Source organism: Lichenostomus cassidix, chromosome 9 (genome assembly GCF_008360975.1).
Source record: "Lichenostomus cassidix isolate B80296 chromosome 9, HeHo_3.0, whole genome shotgun sequence".
Taxonomy (NCBI): domain Eukaryota; kingdom Metazoa; phylum Chordata; class Aves; order Passeriformes; family Meliphagidae; genus Lichenostomus; species Lichenostomus cassidix.
In genome coordinates, this window is record NC_139490.1 from 16,634,170 (window position 1) to 16,658,553 (window position 24,384).

At 42.9% G+C, this 24,384-nt stretch overlaps 1 protein-coding gene across 1 annotated transcript; it reads left to right on the forward strand.

Annotated features, from left to right (window-relative positions):
• Positions 1 to 1,596: 1,596 nt before the first annotated feature.
• On the forward strand, positions 1,597 to 23,318 carry AP1S3 (adaptor related protein complex 1 subunit sigma 3). Its single transcript, XM_085068785.1, is given in 7 exon segments — positions 1,597 to 1,621; positions 5,865 to 6,220; positions 6,223 to 6,420; positions 19,368 to 19,546; positions 20,753 to 20,861; positions 21,787 to 21,924; positions 22,821 to 23,318. Coding segments are annotated over 7 exon segments (1,041 nt in total). The 3' UTR covers positions 22,857 to 23,318.
• Positions 23,319 to 24,384: the final 1,066 nt, after the last annotated feature.

Here is a 24,384-nt window from a genome sequence, read left to right on the forward strand (position 1 = left end):
ATGGAGATAAACTGGGAAGCATCCTTATCCCTCATAGTTGCTCACAGCCTTCACAGGCTCAAATACAGGCTGGCCCTGTAACCCTTGGATGTCTGAATGTTGGTCAGTGAATATGTCGTGTAGCTCAGTGCTTCCTTGGGGTATTTGGGAGCCATAGAGGGAATCTAGAAGAGTTTTACAAACTTGCCACCTTTGAATGGTGGCTGAATGGCCTGTGTGGAATATAATACAGTATTTTTTTTTTTAACATGACATGTCCCATTTTAATCACCTTAAACTTCTAACCTTTCCCAAAATAAATTCCCATGTTTTCTAGATTGAACAAAAATTGACTGGAAAAAATGAAGCTGTTGCTGATCTGTAGTCAGAAAAAAACTCTTTAGATATTTATGTAGACCATCTTCTGTTTTACATAAGGCATATGAACTCTTAAGTCAATATGAAAATGCTGGAGAATTGCATATGGTATCTTTGTAGCGAAAGCACAAAAGTAGATGTATTGGTTTTATAACTGAGAATGCACAGTTGATCACTTCTCAAATTCCTGATCTTGAAAACTTCATTTAAATTTCAGATAGCTGTGAGCTGGATCAAGTGATCCTACAAAGTTTTTTGTTCTTTTGGACGATGCTAAGGGCATGGACTCTAGGTAGCTGTGCAGTCTGCTAAACTCAGTAACAGATTCACAGACAGTGTTACTTGTTTTATTACTTTGGCAATGGAAGTATCAAAATAATATCAGTACTAAAATCTATACTTTTTTCATAACATGAAATATATTTTATCAAATAGTAAACTGAAGTATATGGGTTCATTAGAAACTTTGCTTTCTACTCTATACATGAGGCTTTTTTCCCCAACAGACCAGCAGCTCAGAGTTGCCATAAGTACGTGCTGTTTGACTCACGTGTACCAGTTTTAGTGTATACTCTGTGCTCAGAGAGGTAGAAGCATATTCTTTGACTTACTCTTGATGTGGTATATTAATTTTGGTGGGATTGACTGGCTTGTCTGCAGAAAATTTGGTGCATTCATTCCTAAATTGCTTTGTATCACAAAGATGATATGGGTTTTGGAGGTACATGTTTTTTCCTCTTTACCTTGTTTATAGAGAAAGACACAATAGGGTTTAACTTGCTCCTAGCTTTGCTACTATAGCTGTCTTTCAAGTAAAAAAGATATCATGCCTCTCACTATCTGTACTGAGTCTTCTTTCTGAAGCCTGTTTTCAACTGCTCTCAGAATCTCCATGTGTGTATCTGTCAAAACTCTCAAGTTTTCATGAGCTCAAGTGCACCCATGGAGCTGATCAAGAGTGGACACTGTTCATCAGTACTTCTTGATGGCATTGCTGCCAGGCCATAGCTGGTTTTCTGTTCTAGTGCTGTCCTTTGTCTTTTCTCTCTTCTGATTCATTTCTCTTTCTTTCTTTCATAGTTTATGGCTCCTTCTCCAGGTTTCCTCCACAACAGCACATCCATGTTGGATTTTGGCTCCCTGAGACAGGTGACAGCAGCTCTTGAAGCACAACTGCCCTGCTCACCTGAGCCTCCTGATCTCTCAGAGCGAGCTGGTGTTGCAGTGGCTGAATAAAGGATGACTGAGGCAGGACACATGGAAGGTGAGTGTCATTTAGGAAACAACCCATCTCCTTATCCCCAGTTACAAGGCTCCAGCCCATTAGTGCAGCCAAAAGTTGGTAAATGGTAGGGAAGGTGGGGAGTAAACAACTGTCAAGAGTGCTTGCAGGGTTTGGAGAATGTCAGGGTGATTTCTGCAAGGGTAGAGAATTGCATGTGTCTAAATGGTGTTTGTGGGACACTCAATTTAAAACCTGGACTCACAAGCATTAACTAAAAGAGGGAAACAAGGCTGTAAATTGTGTTCATGACAGTCCTTTTATGGAGAAGAAAGGCTGGGAATATCAGCATGCTCACAAGCAATGAGGGGTGCTTTAGTCCTCCTACTCCAAAGCAGCAGTGCCCTGGTTTACAGTATGAATATACCAACTGAGCACTATTTCAGGAGCATGGCCTGGATGGGCTTCAATTTTACAACCAGGATGGAAAGAGGAAAACCATGAAAGAAACTGAGTGAAGATGTATAGGACAAAGAACTGACTGGCAGTGTGGTTAAGGCATGCAGAGCTGGGATTTTGGGGTGGTAAGGAGGGATGCTGTTAATCCAACTGAACACAAGAGGGCTACAATAACACGTTTTCTTTGGATTGAAAAAGTTCTGGATGGAGCTTTGTGAATGCCTATCTACCTTTTGGCCTTTTAATTTTATGCAGCTGGGAAATGAAATAAAATGCTACTTGACACCCTTTAAGTGCTTGTGTACACCTATCACTTCAGTACAGGCTATAAGGATTTGAGATTGCTATTTTAAACACTTTTCTAATACTTTACTTAAATGTTGGGACTACTTACTGAATATGTTGCTGCTGATAAGGTACCAACATCTGTGGCACAGATAAATTGGTATGTGCTCCAGTGATATAAATGCTTTGTTCTGCACTTAAATTGTGGAGAATCCAGATTGTGTGAGTAAATATGGAAAAGGGAACATAGCAAAAGCAGTCTGGAAAAGTACAAGCCCTGCCTAGTAACCAAGAACAAGTGTTAGATTGCTTCTCTATTGATCCAAAGTGCAATTAAAAGCTACCTCCTGCAGCTGAATTTAGATTGGGCGTTAAACTTTTTTCTTTCCCCTAGTATCAAGTGGAAAAAAACCTGCACAGCAGATCTCCTATAAAATCATCAAGTGCAGTGTTCACCAGCCTCAACTCCTTGGTTTGCACAGGGCTACTTACCTGAAGTAGTCTGTGAGCTCAGTTCAGGTGCTGAAAACAACACCAAAGCATCTGCTGGCTAGAATCAGAGTAAATGTTCACTGTTCTGCCTCATTTGCTGTTCTACTCAGTGTGAGTGAAAAGGCTTCTTTCTGCACTAAAAAGGTGGTTTGGGGTTTTTTTCAGGAGAGGTTGTGCAGTTTTGTTTAGAAGGAAGGGAAAATGTTAGATTTTGTTCACTCCCTGCTGTTCTTTAGACAGTGGTTTGCGCCTCTTAATTGAAGCGGTCGGGATTTGCTTGTTGCTCTGGAAATGCACAGGAATATAACTTCCCAATCAATTGTAAATCATTACTGAATATATATGTTTAGTTACATGGTTCAGGATAAGCTTCTGAAGTCCATAAAGCTTGCAGAGATTAGGAGGGCCCAAGACAAAGCCTTAGACATCTGACATTTTAGCAATGACTTCTTTTCAAGTAAATAATGCCCAGACCCACCAAAACTGATACTAGGATCTAGGGAAGTTTTTAGAGCAGGTGTAGGCACACAAGGCTCACTGAATCCACTGTAACTCTTGGTGTGAACATTTTGTACTTCTGAATGTGACAGGCTGCTAGGAGAGTGGAATATAAGCAAAGAGGATAAAATATCCCACAGCAGTAAATAGCTGCTTGCCTCTCTTTAAAGCCTATTTCAAAGGAACCTGAAGAAAGAAAATGTTCATACTCCTTCCATACAGAGATGGAAGCCAAAAAAAAGGGGTCTCAAAACTACCTTTTGCATCAGTTTTGAGATAGAGAAATAATTATGCATTACTTTGCAAGCTTTTGTGTTCAAGTTAACTAACGGGGCCTAAGGGAAGCACTGGAAGGAGTTAATGTTCTGGCATTTTACTGACATAAGTTCACCCCATTGGTTCACCTGGCACCACTGTGTGCCACAGCTGCCTCCCCCTGCTCCCTGTGCTGAGTGACACTAATAGCTCAAACTTCCCAGCTACGAACTACTGATGGTTATCTTCTTTATCAGAAAATTATGCAGGTACACAGTGCTAGTGGCAGAGATGCAGGGAGCAGAGAATTCCAACTCTACCACGGCTAGTTAGGCAGTCAAGTACAGCCTGGCTTTCTGAGCTGGAAAGCAGCTAATTTAGGCATGATCCTATATCTACAACCTTGTTTCTGTAGGGCTTTCTCTGCCAGCTCCCAAGATTGGCCGTAATGGATTGACTTTGGCCATGGCTGTTAACGTGCACTCTATGCATGATTTGTTTGCTGCTGCTTTTTTTCTTATTAGTTGCAAAAACACACAAGCAGCAGGGTAGTTCTCTTGAGTTTATGGCCTGATTAGGTAAGGTCTTTGCATAGAAAAGTAAGATTATTGGGGAAGAGTTGTTAAGCAAAAAAATATTATTTGCCATCACTTGAGTAAATTACACAGGTAGGGAGTGAGGGGTATGTTCATCCCTTAATTTTAAATTCCTCTTGGAGATGAAAATATTGATGCCTCACATCTGTAGTACAGCTACACAGTGGTGTCCTCATTCTTGTGTGTTAGGCAAATCCAGTTCTGAGCGTTCTCTGAGCCCTGGATTTCCCAGAGCTGCAGTGCTGTCTGTGAACACTCCCTGGTTTAAGCACAGGGTCAGCGCTCTATTGTTCTGCATAGGCCACAGCAGGTAGAGCTGTGGGCTGCAAGAGACAAGGACGTGAATGTGATTGTGGGGAAGGCTGGTATGTGTCTCCTAGGAGAGGTGGTGTGGGTGCTGTGACACTTTGTGTGGATCTTTCACAGCATCTGGTAGAAGTTTTGGTCTGCTTTAACAGATTCTGATTGCAATAAGCGGGTATTTGGCAGGCTTAAATGAAGGCAAGATGGTGCCCCAGTAAAACCAGTGAGGCCAGTGCTGTCTGGCAGCACGGCACAGCGTGTGCTGCACCCCACAGCACAAAGGGTGAGGTGTTCCTGCCCTCTGGAGATAGTGCTGCTTTATGGGCCCAGGATGTGTACTCGGAAGGGCAGAGGCCAGGGGCAAGGGAACAGAGGAAGTATCACTGAGATCTGTGGGCAGCTGGGACTTGTGCTTTGTGTGTTGTGCACTCCAGAAGTGAAAGCAGAGCACTGGGCAGCTGCAGCAGCACAGCATAGCGTGTGATGTGCTGCAGAAACCACAACGGAGCAAGCAGCAGTGAAGGACTCCATGAACAGTCTGTATAGACCAAACCGAAACTTAGGGAGGGCTGAGGGGAGTAGGGTCATGCACGCCTAGGGAAATGTGGAAATTACCTCCCCGCTGTTGAATGAGAATGAGGAGCACACACCTGCATTTGCACTCTGAAAATTTGCATTTCCAGTTGGGAGCAGATTTCAGCCCAGTCACCCTCTCAGCTGTACATGTACAATTGCTTTTGGCCAGGGATCTCTCGCCTTTGCTGAAGCTGGAGGTTGAAGAGGGGTTGTGGTTGGCACCACAGTGATCCCTGAAGTCCCCAAGCCCCTTTGGATTTCTTTCCCTTTCTCACTGATGACTCACATGCATCACTGCAGCAGGGCACAGCTCTTCCCTGCCTGAGCAGTTGGGATCCATGTCCTGAATTGATGCATGCTGTGCTCTGGGAGATGTCTCTCCTTTAGACTACAGATATGGGACTTAAGCATGCTAAGTCTTCTCATTTTATGCTCATGTGGTAGTTTGCATGTGGGTCAGACTGCTGGTACAAGCTTGAGAAGCCTTAGGCCTGGATTTAGATCTTTTGATTCGAGTGCTGAGTCTGTGGATGTTGCACGTTCTTTTGGCACCACCTGCTTATCAGCAAATCCCTGCCACAGGTTACAGGGATTTGCAGATGTCCTGCCCTCTCATCCAGCTCCATCACAAAGCACCGGTGAGCAAAGCCCAGCCATTGAAGAGATTTAAACTATCAGAGTTCCATTTTGATGGAGATGGGCTGCAGAGCAATCAAGCCTGTAGATCGATCTGTGTCTTTAGGGCATGAATGCCTGACAGGGGAGTAGCTCGAGCCAGTGGCTGACATGAAGCGCGTTTTATTAATCTGGGGTGTGCCGAGGTGCGAGAGGCGCGGTTCACACACAGGTGCGGGCAGCTGTGGGGTCACGCCGTGCGGGCGGAGGCTCGGCACACCGGCCTGCGGGCACCCTGGCCTGCGGGCACCCTCGCTGCCTGCTGTCGCTGTGCGGAGCCCTGCCCCTGCCCCTGCCCCTGCCCCTGCCCGCGGTGTGTCCGTCGCACCCTGCCCGTGCCCCGCGGCGCTGCCGGCAGCGGGGGAGCGGCGGGAGGAGGCGCCGGAGTTGCCTTTTGGGGCATTGTGGGAAGGCGCGATGCGGCCCGGCCTCACCTGAGCGGGGCGGGCGGGACGGAGGCGGCCGGGCCGGGCCGGCTCGCAGCCAGCCGCCGCACCATGGTGAGTGAGCGGGGCCGGGCCGGGCCGGGTGGGAGCAGCCTCCCTGCCCCGCCGCAGCCGCGGGGCGCCCGGAGCCCCCGGAGCCCGAGCCCCTGGCCGGGCGCGTTGTGAGGGCGCGGAGCCAGGCCGGGCGGAGCGGGGTGCCCCGCGCCCCTCGGGCACCGGCACGCTGAAATGCCGTTCCCAGGCGGGTTCCGACAAGGTTTGCACCTGTTCGGGGGAAATGAAAGTTCTGCTCTTTCCTTTCTGTTTCCTGATTCTCGGGGTGAGCTCGGGTCACGCCGAGAGCCTTTCGTAGACAACCAGGAAAAGAAGGCTGTTACAGACAGGTTTTATAAAGTGTTCCTGTAACTTGAGGAGCTGAGGTGCAAGTCGGCTCTGGTGCCTGGAGAAGGATCGAGTGTGGTTTCGTGTGGATCGCTCTGTCTGTAGGCAGACTGGTGACAAAGCGGGTCAGTGTTGGGCAGTGGGTTTCCTTGTGACAGGATCGTTGGGAAGAGCTTTTCCACAGGTGTATTCCTTGGTGTCAGGTAAGTGGAGGGCTTGGACAGCAGCATTGCCTCCAGCTCGGGTGCTTCTGCTCCGCTGCCGGGTCTCGTGGGGATTGTAGGGATTTGGCTGCATCTTTCCATCAAGTAATGCATCAGCGAGAGAGTAGATGGGTCTGGTTCTGTTCCTTGTCTATCGGTCACCAGTCTTATTGTGCCACCCGGCTGCAGGCTGGCAGTGTCTCGTTTGAGCTTGGAAGGGGCAGCAGCCCTTCAGGGTAAAGGGCTGACGGGCAGGATCGGGGAGGGAGACCCTTTGCCTCTCCAGTGTTGTGTTTGGTGCTGGTTTGCTGAGATCAGGAAAGGTTTCTGTGGATGCTCTCTTTTGTTAAGCATGATGGCCAACATCCTGAGAATAATGGCTGGATTTTCCCCAGGGAGGGCTGGGGGCTCCCAAGTGAGATCGTCAATGATGCCTCTTAATAGAGAAACCATCTCACTGCTTGATAATTCAGGCTTGAGGCAGGCTCTACGGGCATGCCCCGAGCTGCTGTCTTGCACAATTTGCCCATTGTGTGCACCTGTAATACCAGTTGCTGGCGGTGCAGCTGAACAGAAGTCTCTCAACTCCTTCAGTGGAGGCCAAGTGCTGTTGTTTGTCTCTATCCTCAAAGGCAGAGCTATGTTGTTTCTCTTCAGTGGTTTAGCCAGAATGCCAAATATGTATTAGCCTCCTGTATTTAGAAAGGTGTACCCGTCATTATATTTGCAAATAGAATATGCACAGTAATGAGTTTAGAGATGGTAATACAGTCTCCACACCTTAAGTGCCTGTAGAGATGTAACTTTTCTGGTTACACCCCGAGACAGCCCTACATACCCACTTCCCTCTGGTAAAGCTTATGTAAACAACTGGAGTTCCTATTTTGCCCTTGAAGGTCAGTAAATATGGGAGCTGATTTCAGGGAATCTGATTTCAGAACTCTCCCTGATACATGTACTTCACTAATGCCAGTTTTCAAAGCACTCACGATGGTCCCAGGGGAGCACTGCTTACAGTAGTGCTGTTTACTAATGATTTGGAGACTCGCTGCGGTATTGATGGTTAGAATTTTACAAAGTGAGTGTGCATTCTTACAACTAAGAATTTTTCTTTATCCCTTTTTGAGACCATAGTACAAACCCTTACTGATGTTACTACGTTAAACTAGTGTTGTCAGCCTTACCCGGTACTTGTTATGGATCTGGTGCTGATGAAATGGTGCTTTTGTCAGGGAACTCTCTCTTAAAATTCCTCTGTCATCCACTCTCTGGAAAGGGGTTGTTAACACTGGGTTATGAGTCAAAAAATAAGGGTTTGCTGGGTTACAAACCAAGAATAAGCCTTATTCAAGCTCAGGAGTGATGAACTTTCAACAGGTCATTTACACTTTCCATAGATTGGTTCCTCTGTTTTGGAATCAAGGGTTGTGCTTGCCACCTTTTGCTATGTTTTGAGATGGGAATTAAAGGTGCTTGTGCAAATGGTACCATGTCTTACAAGAGGATTGTTCCAATTGTTTGCTCTCGTGTAGATTTCCAGGTAAGTTTCAGGGAAGAGTCTGTCTAGCAAAGCTGAGGTCATATTCTGCTGAGAAGCACAGCTTTTATGCTCAGTTTCTGCTTTGTGAGATTTTTTTCTTTTAAGAAGACTTTTTAGAGAAGTCTAAATTCTGTTTCCTGACATACATGGGTGCAGCAGAGATACCTGTCACAAAGGATAGCTCTCTCAACAAAATCAAAGAATAAGGAAGAAAGCACAGAGGAGAAAAAGATAAGTGTCCCCAAGGACATGTTGCTGATGTTTCTTGTGCCTGTAAATGTTGCTACACCTCGATCCTACTGCTGCCTCAGTGTTATCAGTATTACTTTTGTGAATAAATACAGGGCTCTGCTTGCATAGCTCTGAGTACAGAATTGGTGCCTGTACAGTAAAGGGTCTGATGCCCTCCTGCCTGTGCTACTCATCACTACAGGGAGACAAATTAGTACTTGTGGGCATGATCTGAAACCCTGGAGAAAGATCAAAAGAATCCCATTGAGCACAGTGGCTCTAAAAATGTACTTGGCCTGAATAGGAAAGGAGTTGGCAAGCACTGTTTCCACTTAGCAAGACATTTGATAACCAGTCACTGATCTAGAAGCTCGGGTGGAAATATTAGTTCTTGTGACTGCAGCTGCTGACGCCTGCCGAGTGTTTGGAAATGAACTCTCAGCTCTTCTGAGTATTGATCTCCACCAACACTCTCAATGCCCTTAATTGTTAAAATGGACACAGATCTACAAAACATGTTTTCAGTGCTGCACAGAATTTACTATTTACAGTTCAAAGAATGCTTATTTTGTACTCGTGATACAGCTGTGTATTAGCCTCACAAAGAGAATGAACTTTGCCTCTAGGCATTTACCTCTGAAAGACAAGAAGGGCAACAGGTTAGAACAGATGAGAGAAAATGACAAATAAATTGTTCTGTTGTTCAAGGCAGCAGTTCTTATGCTACGTGACAAAAAAAGTTCACGTGATATTTCTTTGTTAATTTATCTGACTTTTATTGTGGTAGTACATAATGGCAATGGAATGGTATCCTGTTTAGAAGATCCTGAGTAGACAGACTTCTCTTCTTGGAAAGAGGTGACTGCAGGGGAAGTGATAAAAACACATGAAATCATGAACACTAAAGGTTGATTGCTACAAGAAGAGTCAGGGTACATACTGAGAAATATTGAGGCATTAAATGTATAAAAACCAAATGGGAATACTTTTTCACACAGTGTAGATGACTGTGTTTAATCCACTGCTGGGGGTGCTGTGGGTGTCCCAGCAGTTATGCAGTTCATAGAGGGTGGGGCCACAGGTGGGTTGTCTGGATGCAGTTTCTGTCCCTGAATCATTAAACCTGTGATTCTTGGAGATAGGACTACCAGAGTGATTTCACACATGCCCTGTTCCTTATGCTGTGCTCTCCTGAAAGCTGCTCAGATCAGAGTACAGTTCAGGGTGATCCATGATCTGGTATTCTGTTACTCTCTGTCATTCAGTTGAACTTAAAATACTATTTTGTGGGATTTGTGAGGAAAAATGCTTTTTGGGGTTCTTTGGAAGCATGTAGTATCTGACTTGCCAGTTTTTGATGCTCCTTCTCCAAATGTTCATGACCACTGCAGATTGTCACTGTTTAATACTGGAGCCCTCTCAGGCTGTGCAGGAATTCTAATGCTCATTTTACTGTCTCTGAGTAATAAGCTCATTTCTGAAAAGCAAAAGAAATTCTATGAAATTTTTTTAAAAAATATCTTCACTCACAAACTGCAGGAATATCTGAGAGCCAGGAATTAGAAGGATGTAGAGTGCCTAGAGGGCTTTAGGGAAGGCCATGGCATCTGGGGTAGGCAAAAGCAGGAAGAAGTCTGAAGGGTTAATGGGCAGCTGGGTTTGTCATGAGGCAAGATACTGACAGATTTTGCTGCTTTTCCTTATCTTTAGTTACTTCAAAATCCTATACTTTATAAACAGTGCCGTAGACCTTCTGAAGCCATCAGTTACCTGCAAGAGCAGCAAAAGGACAAAATGATGAAAGTACAGAGGAAACTGGTCGGTCAGGGAGGGCAGATATACAGCCCCTCCCTGGAGTACTTGCAAGATTTATGCTTTGGCATCCACAGTAGGCATTTCTATGAGCCAGTTGTGGTCTTTCCTGTGATGCCTAAATGAAAGAATCCTGCTTGTGTGAAAAGGTTTCTGTCTGTATCACATATGCACAGCTACTAATTTCCATCCCTGCCCATTAATTTCCCTACTGTCCTGTTCCTGCAGGCTGTCATCTGCATTTTCTTGGCTGCTTTGGCTCTGTGCTTTCATGAGTAGCCACCCCTGGGCCTTTGCATTTCTGCAGATGTTGCAATGTAGAGAGGGAGGTGCAAGATCGAGTCCTGCAAGCATGGTATTTCATTTGTGAGTAGGAATACAGCATGCCGAGGCATTGGGGTAGGATGGGAAGGCACAATTTACATTTGTGTGTTTAAAGGCAAGCTTGATGTGCCTTTCTGGCCAGACGTGCCTTTCTGGCCTGGAATGTCCTTATAAGTGTTTCTTAATAGCACAGACATAACCCCAGGTACTCCATGCACCAGTGTTTTTTAATTCTCTAGCTTGCTGAGTTTATGTAGGATGTCCATCTGATCTCCTCTGTTAGGGAATGCATTAAAATCTCTCTTCACTAGCCAGTAAATGCTTGTTGCCTTGCTGCTGGAGCTTAGAGATAGTTTTTCTCACTCAATGGCTTGTTAACCAGCACAGAAGCTCTGTGGTCATCATCCTGTGCTTAGTCCCCTGTGTGAGCAATGGGCACAAACCACAAAGGAATGAGAAACAGACTCACTTTTGTTTGAATAAAATGCGGAAATGCACCGCGTTGTGCCTTTGTCATTCAAGGCTGTGTGCTGGGAGGAGAACAGGTGAAGTGTTGGGTGAGTGCCTGTGTGCTCTGAGCTCTAGAGAAGCCATGGGAAGGGCTGGAAGAAACTCTCACAGCTCAACAGCCTCTGGGCTCAGGAGCTGGGATGGCAAAGGGGCACAGTACCTCAGGCATTTCCTTTCTGTCAAGTCTTACGACAAGACTTGGATGAATAGCAGAATGAATTTGTGGTCCTAATTTCTCATTCTAGAAGTTAAATATTGGGCCAACATGTAAAGCATTTTGTGAGATTCTCTTCTCTGGCCCTTCCTTCTGTAAACGGTGGTTGCTTCTTTTATGTTTGTGCTTAGGTTAAATCCGTGGTTTTTTACCTTAATGAAAAGATGGCATTTTAAAAGGGAAAATTGAGAATTTCTCTATTGAAAATGCCCAAATTACATGCTTCAGTGTTTTCAAAAGGTTGTGCCATGCTCTTTCAGAGTCATAAGTGTGATCTGAACTCACATGTATCTTTGGTCCTTCTGGTGTTCAGGTTTTCTGTGAACATCTTTGTTGGGAGCTGGAGGAGTGGGTGTGAGGCTGCTGCCCACCTGCACTGTTCCTGCTCCACCACGTGTCTGTCAGCTGGCTGAGGAGCCAGGGAAGGAAGCTTGTCACCTTCTGGGTGTGCCTGCACTGTCCCAGAGCAAAGGTTTTTAACTTTGCTCCTACAGAGGTCAGAGGCAAGGGAAGGGCACTGCAGTGCCTTCATGTAGCATGGCTTTGCAAACAACTGATAAGGCAAAGTGGAAATGAAACTAAAAGAGCTGCACCTTTTGCTGAAATCCATTGAGCGAGATTTTAGCTCTGTTTCTTCACTAGATATTCAAGGAGCAGACTGGAAAAATAGCTTCTTGTGACTGTAAAGTACACTGGGCTTATAGTGAATTAGGGTTAGCTCTTGGCAGCTTGTTCAGCCTCTCCCCTGCTGTCTCCCTCCTTGTAGAAACCTAATGAAGATCTCCTCTGCCTCCCAAAAACATGTAATAAGCAAATAAAACATCTCTAAGAGCCCAGCCTAGGAGGCAGAAGGGATGTGATTACCTAGTTAATGATTGTTCAAAATGTCTTCAAGCTGTGCTGCTTTCAGTGAGCTCAGCTAGCTCGCATCCCTGCTCTGTCTGGCACTGAAGGGACAGTGGTCTGGCTGCTTCCCACGGCTGTGCTGCAGTTCCTGGCCTGCTCTTCTATGGCAGAGCCTGAGGCAGCTTTTATGCAAACTCCCAGTCTGGTTCTGTTCTTGCTTATTACCTGAAAACTGGAGTACGTCCACTTGCAGAAATAAAAAATTTAAGAAAATTGAGAGTAATTACCCTCTGTAAAGACTGGATGCCATTGCCTGGCATCTACACATTTGGGGCTGTTTCGGAAAGCTGTGCTGTCTCTGCTCTCCAGAGCAGTGCAGGAAATCTGTTGGTGGGACAGCCAGCAGCCTGTGAGGAGGAGGCACAGGCATGCCTGTGCTGTAGGGAGGACACTGAGAAAGGAATGTCACCTCTTTATGAGGAATGAGCCAAGGTCGGGAGGACTCGACCTGCTGGATGTAGCAATAAGCAGTAACAGAGCTGGAGGGAGCTTGTGGGGCACTTAAAAAACTCCTTGAGCTTTGTTTTCTGGTCCTTAGGTAGGGATCAGAAGTGAGCAGCTTGAACTCAACTATACTGTTTTGATTATAGTTTTATTTAACTCAAGGCTATCGAGAAGGTTGTTGCTGTCTGGATCAATACCTTATGTTATAAATATCCTTAAAATGCTCGTGTGCTGGTCCATTTAAAATCTTCACTAATAAGATATGGGTGACTTCTTCATCTTGAAAAGCATAAAATCAATGTGTAACTATGGTCACGTGTGCCTGTAATGATCTGGCACAGCTTTTATTGCATGGACTTTGGATGTATTGTTTAGGGGAAATTGCTCAGAAATGTTCCTAATGGAGATTAAGTGAGGAAGAATCCTGTGCCAGGTAGGCAGCAATACACTGCTTCGGGATTTCTGTGTTGCTGGGTTTGTGCATATTTTCATTTTTCTTATTTGCTTACATCATGCAGACTAAGTATGTTTTAAATTTTAAAGCTGGGAGCCAGCAGTATTTAACAAACATCTGTCAGCTCCTGTACTGCTCTGAATAAATGTTTTAGTGACGGAGTAAACAAGTAAGGAAATTAATATTTTTAATAAAGTAGCCTGCTTTGAATTTTACATATTTGCTTTAGAAGTGTCTGAAACCCCGGAGTGTGTATTAAAGGTCAGTAGCCAGATGGGATTTCATGTAACAGCAGAGTACCAAAATACCTGTACTTGAGTGTGTTAGAATTCTGGCTTGTCCTGATGTGGGTAGATTGTTAATAGGTCAGTTATTATCTGTTCAGTACATCTTTCTCATTTTGCCCTAAACACCTGGTATTCCAAACCAACTGTGTGTTCATGGTATAGCTGGATTTTTTTTTTTTAATTTCAGTATTTACTTTCCTCCTCCCCTACAAAACAAAACAAAAAACCCCACTAAACAAAGCAAAAACGAAAAGGACTCTTTTAATCTTGAAATGTTTTGGAGGGAAAAAAAGCACTAATGGCTGGCATAATGTGAATGTTTATACTTCTTAAAAGAAACAATTTAATGAAAGTAGGTTTTGTTCATTTTCAGATGTGATGTAAAAATAAATAGTGATTAAAAAAGTCTGGACTGCTATCTGTGCTGGGAAATAGATTCTTTCATATCAGAGGAAAGAATGAAAAATAGTAAAAGAGAAGCAGAGTATGAACTCAGCGAGACTAAAATAATGGCAGCAGATCAAGCAGACTTCAGGGGAATCAGAAGAAGTTAAAAGAGAACTTTATCATAGCAAGTCGCTTCCTCTCCACCAGGTACAGCCTGTCAGTCTGGTTTCCCCCAGACTTCTGTTGACAGCTGAAGGTCTGGATTTTCATCCCATTTCCCATTTTATGTGGTCTGGGAATTTTCATTGATTAGCATATCCCTGTGTTGTCTGTTGCCCTACAGAAAGTTTTTAAGGAAAGCTGAGAGTTTCCACACTCCGTCTGATTAAGGATAGCAGTTCCTAATTTGCAAATGTTACTTACACGTGAATTTCAGGTGTCTGTTTATAAAGGGGGCTTTGATTTTGGAGGGTTCTTAACTAAATTTGGAAAGGTTACAGCTGAAGCAGAGTGTAACTGCGGAGCTGCTGGAGTGACAGAGCTGCCTCACCGAGCAAATTCTTGCCCAACCAAGCACCCAGACTGGACAGAGGATTCTTGCTCTTTTTTTCTGCAGTCTTCCTCTTCTGCCTCCCCTCCCCTGAGGCTCCTCACAGTGTTCCCATCTCTATCCTCCTCTCATCCCCCAAGGACATGGAGCAGCCAGATGCCACAGAACAGGTTTGAAACCAGTCAGCAAATGTTATGCAGGCTGAATTACAGGAGGAGGAGCAGCATTTTTAGTGCACGTTCTTCTTTCTTATGGTGGGGTGAATTAAAGCCTCTTGCACACCCCTGGAGTTCCCCTTGCAGGAAGAAGTGGGGCATCCTTTACATGTTTGTGGTACTGAACAGTAAACTGGAGGAATGACTGGGAAAAGAAGGCCAGGAAAACCCCTTTCCCATGTATTCATTTTTATCTGCTATCCCTGCAGGTGGTTGTTGTGTATGTAATGGAATACAGCCCTTTAGACAGTTGTACTAATTGTTGCAGATTAGGTTAAATTTTAAACCCTCTGTAAAGGCAAAAAAATGATCCAAGTTTGAAACCAGTGTGCCAATTGTAATGTGTTTGATCAGTCTGAAGTGTATAATGGCCAAATACCGGGGAAGGCTGCTCCAAAGGGGACCTCAAGTCCTGGCAGGGAACAGTCCAGAAGACAAGCTTGGGTGAGCAGCTTATCAGATTATTACAGTCCATTAGTTAAAGGAGGGAAAGGTCTCCCAAAGAAGGTGGAAAGAAATCAGTGTGTGTTAGTTTTACACATTTCTCTTGCTGTTCATGAATATGCAAACCTTCTGTATTTTGCATTTTTGGTGTCTGTTCTATTTATAGGTAAATTATTTCATATTAAAGTCTACCACCTAAATTTTTTGTAGCCCGGAAACTAAGGGTGTTGGGTTTTATCCTGGTACAGTTTTGTAGCTCTCGGTAAAACAGAAGGCCCCATAACTTTCCAAACTGTTATATAACTTACAGCTACAATTGATTCAGAGATGCTTGAGAAGGGGATAGAGTTCAATAATAGAAATCTGGTTTAAATGTTTAATTAAAAAAAACCCCCAACCAACTATTTTTCCAATAGCCTACAAATAGAAAATGCAGTCATTTGGACTGCTTACTGACGCTTGTGGAGGTCAATTTGCACAGTGCTGTGGGTGGTTGGGTCTGATTCAGTAAAACAAGCTGATAAAATTACACTCAGCTCCCAGACCAAAGCTTGTCTCCACAGACTCCACATGTGAAGGAAGCCGATGCTCTCTTAGGAACTGTACTCTTCATCCCAACCCACTCAGTCTTGGACCTAAAAATTCCCTCTGGCATCGCCCTTGGGTCTGGTGATTGTTAGTCACAGCCAGCATGCCCTGGGGAAAGGGAACCAAGCACCCTGCCTTCTAAGGTATTCTGCTTGTAGCAAGTTATTTGCCTTTGTTTTTTCTCTGGAATTAGAACTTTTAAAGATGAGTAAAGCATTGCAGGATAATCTACCTATAATTGTAGTTTGGCTGCTGGAAACCAACTGAAAATTTCTTAATCAACATCTTCCTTGTCAACAGCACTATAGGAAAGCAAATATGTTTTCACAGTCCAGGAGCAAGGAACAGATGAGCTGTTAGATTTGTGTTTGTGCAGTACTTCAATATTTCCACGCTTATTGATGCATCAGAGTCTTTTCCAGTGGGTTGGGATGAACAGAGCCATGAGAATGAGGAATGTATTGTGTCGTGACAGTGGGACTGGGCAGAGCAAAGCTGAACTGAACAAAACGACATTGGATGCTTATGCTTACAGGAATAAAGCCATTGAACCTTTTGAAAATGTAATATTATTTACCTTCTGCAGAGTTCCTCAGATTGAAGGGGCTTTAGAAATTAGAAGAAGAAGAACCAAAAGAGGAAAAAAAACCCTCAGTATTTTTGCTTCTAAGTACCTACATCTTTCTAATATGTTGTTTTTTTACAGTAGTTCTTAGCTGGCCAGTGATACGTACCTAGGCTTGAGGTGCACTATTTTGCTGCAGACTATAAAATTAGAATTGTGCTACAGTAAAGGCTCTACCTATTTTCTAGCTGTATATATTTCTGTAATAATAAAATTGCCATGTGAGGTATGCACTTATAGTCTGCATATGAAACACTGTGGGACAGGAGATCAAAACAAGGGGATTTTTGGAGCTTGTGTATGAATCTTTATGCATTTAGGAGCATTAATGGATATTTTCTGATTGCAAAGAACATTGCCTCTGCTCATGAAAGTGATGGTGTGACATCAACTGCATGTGTAGAACAAACAGTGGAGTTCTTAAAGCAATTTTAAATGGAGAGCAGCTCTTTTTCTTATGGGTAAAGCATAACATCCTGAAGTAACTAGTCTGCAGAAAGTGTTGCTAATATTCGAAGTGATTCCCTGGTTTGTTGGTCTTTAACCTTTCAGAAACATAAGGTTGCACTTCGGGAGATACATATGTATTTACTTGCAGGCACTCAGATGTAAGGTCTCTTGGGTCCAACAGAGGTGCGGAATTGACTCCACAGCTCAGATAGTTATGAAGTAGGTATGTGTTTATTCCAGCTGGGGTGCATGGGGGGTAGCCTCTCCAGAGACATGCACACCGTCAGCAGCACTTCACTAGGTTTATATTAGGTTACAGGTTACATATGCATAAAGTTAGACAAAGCCCCTATACATATTTATCACCTATCCCCGCTTCATATTTTAATGAGTTCAAAGTTCATTTAAATATGCTCGCGCAAGTGCAGTGTTTCAGATTAATTGTGGGCAAGGGTCCCAGATGATTGATGATGACGTGATCCGTACTCTTCATCACAATGAACTGTTCACCCTGTTCCCTTGCGCATGCTCCCTTGCTTCTTGGTCCAAGTCCAAACCTTAGAACCAACCTGTACCAGTTCTGGGGTCCAAGGGCAGGATGTTCGGTCACACTCAGTAGTTTTTCTCAATTATTTGGCTCTCTTCTCTCTATCCTCCCCGATACTAGGTAGGCACAAAATCATTAAGCGAATAATAAATTGTCTTCAGCAAGCAAATCTTAGTAAATCATTATCCAATCTCTGGCCTTCTAAATCAGTTCAAAAATTATTATTATCCAGCTTATAGTTCTCTTAAATTAATAAATTGTAGCTCATCCTAAATCACAACAGCTGACCCTAAACTAGGATACCTTTTCATTTTCTTTCCCTGTTGAAACACTGCAGGCAAAGGATGTCACGAAACTCAGTCTTATGCTGAACATGCTGTCAGCTTTTGATGGGGATTCATTGACTCATTCCCTGTATATTCAGTCAAATCTGATCATCCTCTGGTATCTGATGATTCACTGTATTTTTAGAAATTTGCTTATCAAATAGCTGCTACCTGTACCCAGTGGCTCTTAGGTGGACTCTCGCCGACCTGCTGCTCTTATCTGTGGAACCTATGCTCTGCCTTTCCAAATACCCTCATCTTTACAAGGGCTTTGGATTTAATGTGCTGTGCAGCAAGCAAAATAGCCTTTCATTCAGCCAGCTCCTCTCAGTGGGTAAGTGTATGGACAGTAAGTGCTGTCCCTACATCACCTGGGAAGGGGAAGATGTCCCTACATCACCCTGGCAGCTGGAAGATTCCCATGTTAAAACCCAGTTGGTACTATGAACAGAGAAAGGCAAAACCATTGGTTTTGTTGCTTTGCTCTTCACTGTAATCAGGCCATGTGTCCTTCCAGCAGCATACTTGTTTTTATTTAGCAGGCTTGTCTGGGGAGTATTATAGGACTCCACACAAGGCAGCTACAAAATCCTTGTAATTTTATCAAGCACATTAGACTAACAATGGCAAGAGCCTTATTTCCAGAGTAGATCCTGCCACAGATACATATGAGTAAAACAGTCTTCTTTTCCCTAAGATATCCCACATTTGAAGTCTTTCTCGGTATAGTCAGAACTCTTATCTCCAGACTACTCAACAACTATGCAACTCAATAGCTACAGAATGGTTCTGAATTATGAATGAATGCTTTGTTTAATAGCTTTTCCTTTTTTTTTCTTTTATGTAGAAGCTTCACTACTCAGATTTTACCAGAGCATGGAATGATTTTATCTTCACAGAAATCTGCATTATAATCTTGATAGTGATTGTGAACATTAACTTTATAATCTTCACTGTGGAAATGTAGTGATGAAGTATAGTATATAATACTGCTTATGCTAAGCATGAAAAAATCATAGGTCAAACCTTGCAAAATTAGGACTAGCTTTAAATTTAAAATTTTAGAACCGTGTAGATATTGTACTTAATTTAATACAACGTCACTCACTTAGGTCTTTCCTTCCTCATTACAGTTGTCTGAGTTTTGTAATATCCCGATTTCTTCTGTAAAACCAGTCAAGCTTTCTTTTCAATATAGGTTTCTTCTTATTGCCCCTTATTGCCTGTTTGAGGAACCTGCTGCTTTGTGATCTGAAATAGTGCAATATCAGAATTGTTAGTGATTATGATTACTATCTCAGTATTCATATTTCTAGTCTTCTGCCACACTGATCTTGATTTCCTTACTCCTGTTGTGAATAAGTCTCTATTCCCTTCTCTGAGGTATCTGATTTTGCTGGAGGAGGGGGTGGTTCCCTCTTCTCACCACTGCAAAGTGGTGATGCTTCTCCTGTTCCCCAGGGCAGGGGCAGAGAGGGAAGCAAAGCTGCTGTTTGCACAGGTAAGGAGGGATGGGTAGGAGAGAATGTAAAGGGTTTGCCTAGGGAAGAGGTGCCACAGGGAGGGGAGAGCTGCCTGGGAAAGAAACAGGAGACAGGAGGGATCTTTCCCACGCTGAGCCTCCCCAGACCTCACTGACACCATGTCCAACCTCACGCCAGGGCTGGAGATGTGTGGCCAGGACTTGAATTTTTGGTGCCAGGCAGAGGAATGCTCTTCCCTGGCTGTGGCCCTGGTGTTAACCATGTTGCTTTGTTTACTCCAGATACACTTTATACTGCTGTTCAGTCGGCAGGGGAAGTTAAGGCTTCAGAAATGGTACACGACGCTACCTGATAAAGAGAAGAAAAAGATCATTCGAGAAATTGTTCAGATTATTTTGTCTCGCAATCAAAAAACAAGTAGTTTTGTTGACTGGAAAGACCTCAAGCTTGTTTACAAAAGGTGTGAGTAATTTTGTAAGAACATATAATCACTACTATTCATATGAATAACACATGCTAGAAGAGGAAAAATAAAGGCTCACTTGAAGAAAAGTGGCAAACAACACTCATGGTGCTGGGCTGAGTTAGGAGCCTGCCATTGGCAATCTGGCTATAACAAGGCAGTGTCCCTGGACAAGCCATCGTCCCTGGACAAACCAGCAGGGTAATTGTGAGCTGCAGAATACTTGTTCAGTCTGTCAAATGAGAAAAAATGGGGGTAACCTAATAAGTGTTAATGGTTAGAAGGCTTTAAACTTCACTGCTCCTTCAAATTCCCCAAAGTAGCCTGCTGAGATGTGTGTGCTGCATTTTATCAGCTGTGGAGGTTGCAGGATCTGTTCTGAGACACTTTGAACATTTTGTTTTTGAAATATCTTGTTGCTCTGGAGAGTATTAATTCCCATTTCCCTTTCCAAAGAAATCAGAGGTCCCCAGTTACATGATGCATAGCATTAACTGCCTGTTTATTCTCTTAAAGTTGTAACAAACAAAAGTATCCGTAAGGTGTAGCACACTGGGTAAATTGAACATCTCCCATTTAACAAAAATTGAGTTCCATGCTGTGAAGGCAGGGATATAAACATCTGACCAGAAGCTGTAGCAAGTTGGCCTCCAGCCACAGCATCAGCAAGCTGAATAGAGTTTGGGTGGATTTAAACACGAGGTTTTGGTGCAAGTTACTTACAAAGGTTGTTTGGTCTAAGCAGTTTCATGCATTCTGGCCCTATGTAAAACACTGTCATTTGACAGCCAGCAGGCTTGCTGAGATGTAACTCCTTTCACCTTTATTTTTACCGTTATTTTTATTTTTAATTAGAAGGAGTAGCTTGTCCTACAGTTTAATTAACCCCACTATTGTAGTGCTATTACAGCAGGCAGAGGAGACCTGAAAGTATTACTACTGATTTATTGCTTGTTTTATTATGTCGAGTGTTGTAGGTGTCCCACTTTACCAAGGGTGGAGTTGGTTCTTCTAACTAAAATAATAATTTGTTTAAATTATCTGCTCTTTTAAAGTGTTCTGTGGGACACTATAAGAATGAAAGAAAATGTTTATTTTAGAGACTAGATAGGAATTAACTGTCATATGAATGAACTCTAAGAGATGAGCAGAGCACTAAGGTCCCAGCTACTCACTGCTGTGTTTTTGCCTCTGTTTCACCAGGTATGCTAGTTTGTATTTCTGCTGTGCAATAGAAGACCAGGATAATGAGCTCCTGACACTAGAGGTCGTTCATCGATACGTGGAGCTCCTGGACAGATACTTTGGAAATGTAGGTTTCACTTTCTCCCATTCCTGTCTGTCTGATAAACAAAATTATATGAAGCTGATTTGGTTCATGTTCTGTCTGCAGCATTCGCCCTGCAGGCTCTCTCAGTCCAGAATGAAATTAAGTATTAGTGTATTTTATAAAATAGTGCTGAAATTATCATAAGATTGTTTTTCCATCCTTTTTCCACTTGCCCAGAATTAATCTTCATGGTTTGTATGTCTGTCTTAGGATAAAATTTGAAGGGAAATATTGAGGAAAAATTATTTAAAAAAACCAAAACGGATTAAAGCACTTTAATTCTCTCTCCTGACATCTTTCAGATATACTGGTTTTGTTTGTTTCGTAATACTGTGTAACAGTTAAGGACATAGAGGCAAAAGATAAAGTAATTCTGTTTTTAAAGACCTAAAGAAGGTCCAAATAAGTCTTCCAGTAAGTCTTTAGAGAATACAAGAGACCCATCTTTTCTACAAATATTTTTGAAATTATCCTGCCTACCTTAATTCATATCTTACTTAAATCAGTGTGCCATGACTTATGTCTGTACTGCCTCAAAACAAAAAAGCAGTTGGTGGCTGTTGCTGGGCAGGGAATTATCTTGCTCTGTGAAATTGTGAATGTTGTGACCCGTATTACAAGGGCTATTGTAGGACCTGTAATAAAGTTAGTGGGCCAGGAAGTCAGCTTTGATCTCTGAGAACCAGCAGGAACTTAGTAATGAGTATCTTTGCTATAAGTCTGTATATGTGGAGAGAATATGTTCAGAAGCTTCAATATTACATAACATGCAGTTTGTTTCTACTCCCTGCTACCTGCAACAAGTATATGCTGAGTATATTTGATGATCACAACAGCTTTTGGCCCAATGGTGCTTATAATACTGTAAAAATGATTTAAATGTGGTTGTGGCCTTCTGTTCTGGCAGGTGTGCGAGCTGGATATTATCTTTAATTTTGAAAAAGCTTATTTTATTCTTGATGAGTTTATAATTGGTGGAGAAGTACAAGAGACTTCAAAGAAGACCGCAGTGAAAGCCATAGAAGACTCTGACATGTTGCAGGAGGTAAGGCAGAGGAGGACAAAAGGCAAACACCTCATCTTCCTACATCTTCCTTGCTTGACAGGAGATGAAAACAGAGCTAAGCACTTCTGGTACTTAATTATCCAAGTGTGTCTTGTGTTCAGTTTCAACAGGTACAACAGTGCAGTTACATAAGCTTTCAATTCAACCCTCTTGGAATCATCTGGAGGCTCTTTATGTAAGAGAGCTGTTGCTCTCTTGCAGTTTAACTGCTAGAGTTCATTAAGAAACAGTTTAAGATGCGTCTGAGATCTTTCTTTATTATAATTACATAATCTAAGATTATATTTTATGTATACATATATATATATACAGAAAAATCTGTTCCACTAATACATTGGAAACATGACCTACTATTAACAATTAAAACTGGAAAGAGTATGTGCTGGCAAACTCCACTTTCATTCAGAAGCAGCTGTATCTTTTTTTGCAGGGCACAGATATATAACCCTTTTTCAGAGCCCTGCAGGAATTCTCTTGTTGTAACTTGGAATGTAACTGATACTGTTGAGCCAGGAAATGGCAGAAGCAGTTGAATGTGATGGGTTTCCTTCATTTTTTTCCTCACAATCCTGAAGGAAGCAGCACAGTGATAGAACCAGCTTGGGACATGCTGTGGGAGTTGAGCAGTTTTCCACAGTGCACATGAAACTTAGCCAGCTGTGTGCAAAGGCCACTGGCATGATGAGTTTAGCCACAGCCTGGACTATGTCATGATCTAAAGCTCAGAATTTAAGCCACTCTGTTGCATGTTTATAAAGCAGAATCTGATCTAATTTCATGCCAACTACAGCTGTCCTCAAAGGGACAAGAGGATTTCTATGAATATTATTGTACCACTCCATAATGCATCAGGTGTTTTTTTTTTTTTTTCCTAGACAGTGGAAGAATACATGAACAAGCCTGCATTTTAATGCTAAACTACCTGGAGAGAAAACTGCTGTATGCACCTCTAAAGTGCACTTCCTGAAAATGCTTCCCAATGTGCCAGATCCTCAGAGAAATACCAAAAACCAGTAACTGAAGGGGTTTGTTTGTATAATGGTGAAGATGAAGGTCAGCTAATGTAGCAAAGGGTTTAACAATTCTGTGCTTTGCATTACTCTGCATATGAGTTTCTCATATGCATATGAGTTTCTCAGAGTTGTTATTACCCCAATCTAGTTTCTCTTCTTGCTGTACTCATCTCTTGGTTTGTACCACATCTTTTACCTACGGGTTTTGTCATCACAAAATGCTCCTCTGACAGTACTTTGAAGAGGTATTTTTACTAGTTTTGTTCACTGCTGACTGTATGACTCTACTTTTGTACAAATGTCCATTATTTTGAATGTAATGGTTTTTCTGCTGTAATAATAATTTTTTTAAAAGCCAAATGGTTGTGGGCCCTGATTTCATAAACTTGTCATGACAAGATTAACCCTTGTAGTATACAAGGAAATACACATCTCTTTGGGCCAGCTCTTCCTTTCACTCTCTTCCTTCTCTTTTCTGCTCTAGTCTCCTAGTAAGACTGCTCCAACTGCTCCTAGAGTGCACTCCATGCCTCCATTTAATCTGGAACACTGTTTGACTGGAGGTAGGCTTCTCCTAGGTCTAATGAATCCTCTTTTTTGCTGCTGCATGCAGATGGCTTGTTTCTGTCTTTCTCCTCGTTTTCCTATCCCCTTCCTAGATCCCCTGGACCTCTGCAAAGGCTCCAGGCTTTGGAACTGTGCAGCATGAGTGCAGGAGAAGATCTGAAGAGAAAAAAATCACCCTTTGGCATTTTAGGGTGAAGATAATCTCATGTATCTTTTGGTATCCCAAGCCTGTATTTGCCAGTAGAGATTTTGAGTCCCAAATTGGCACACCTTGATGATGTACCAGCTGGATAATTAGCTTTCTAGTGGTTGAAGATAGGGGAATTTTTTGAAGGTTGGACAATTTAATCAGCTTTTTATAGCCTTGCAGCTGCAAAAAGGATAAAATAGTAGAGAGGAAAAGAATCAGCTGGGCCATATGCCCTACTGGGTGTTATAAACCACTGTAGCTGAGTGTGTGTGGAGTCAGGTGTGTTAACTTGCCTTCCAGTGCAATTTAGACTCTGAACTGATTGAACTGGCTTCCTTAGAGAGATTGTCTTCCTGTAAAGAAATTTTGTTTATCTGAGCCCATAACTCTCAGCTAGATGTACTGTCTGTCAAATCATGAAATTATTCTATACAAAAATTAGGGAAATTGTCAGACAAGTATGCCAGAATGATCCAAGCAATGATTTGCATTTCCCTTCCAGAAGTATTTCCCTTGATTTCTGGGATGTATAGTCAGTATTTTCTTTCGGGGTCTTTCTAATCTTTAAATGTCCTGCATGCTTACTCTAATTTTGTCATTGCTCCTTCCTTTGCCTGTATCTTCCTACAGGAGGGGCACTGGGGGCTCTTTGGAGGGTGGGGACACTTT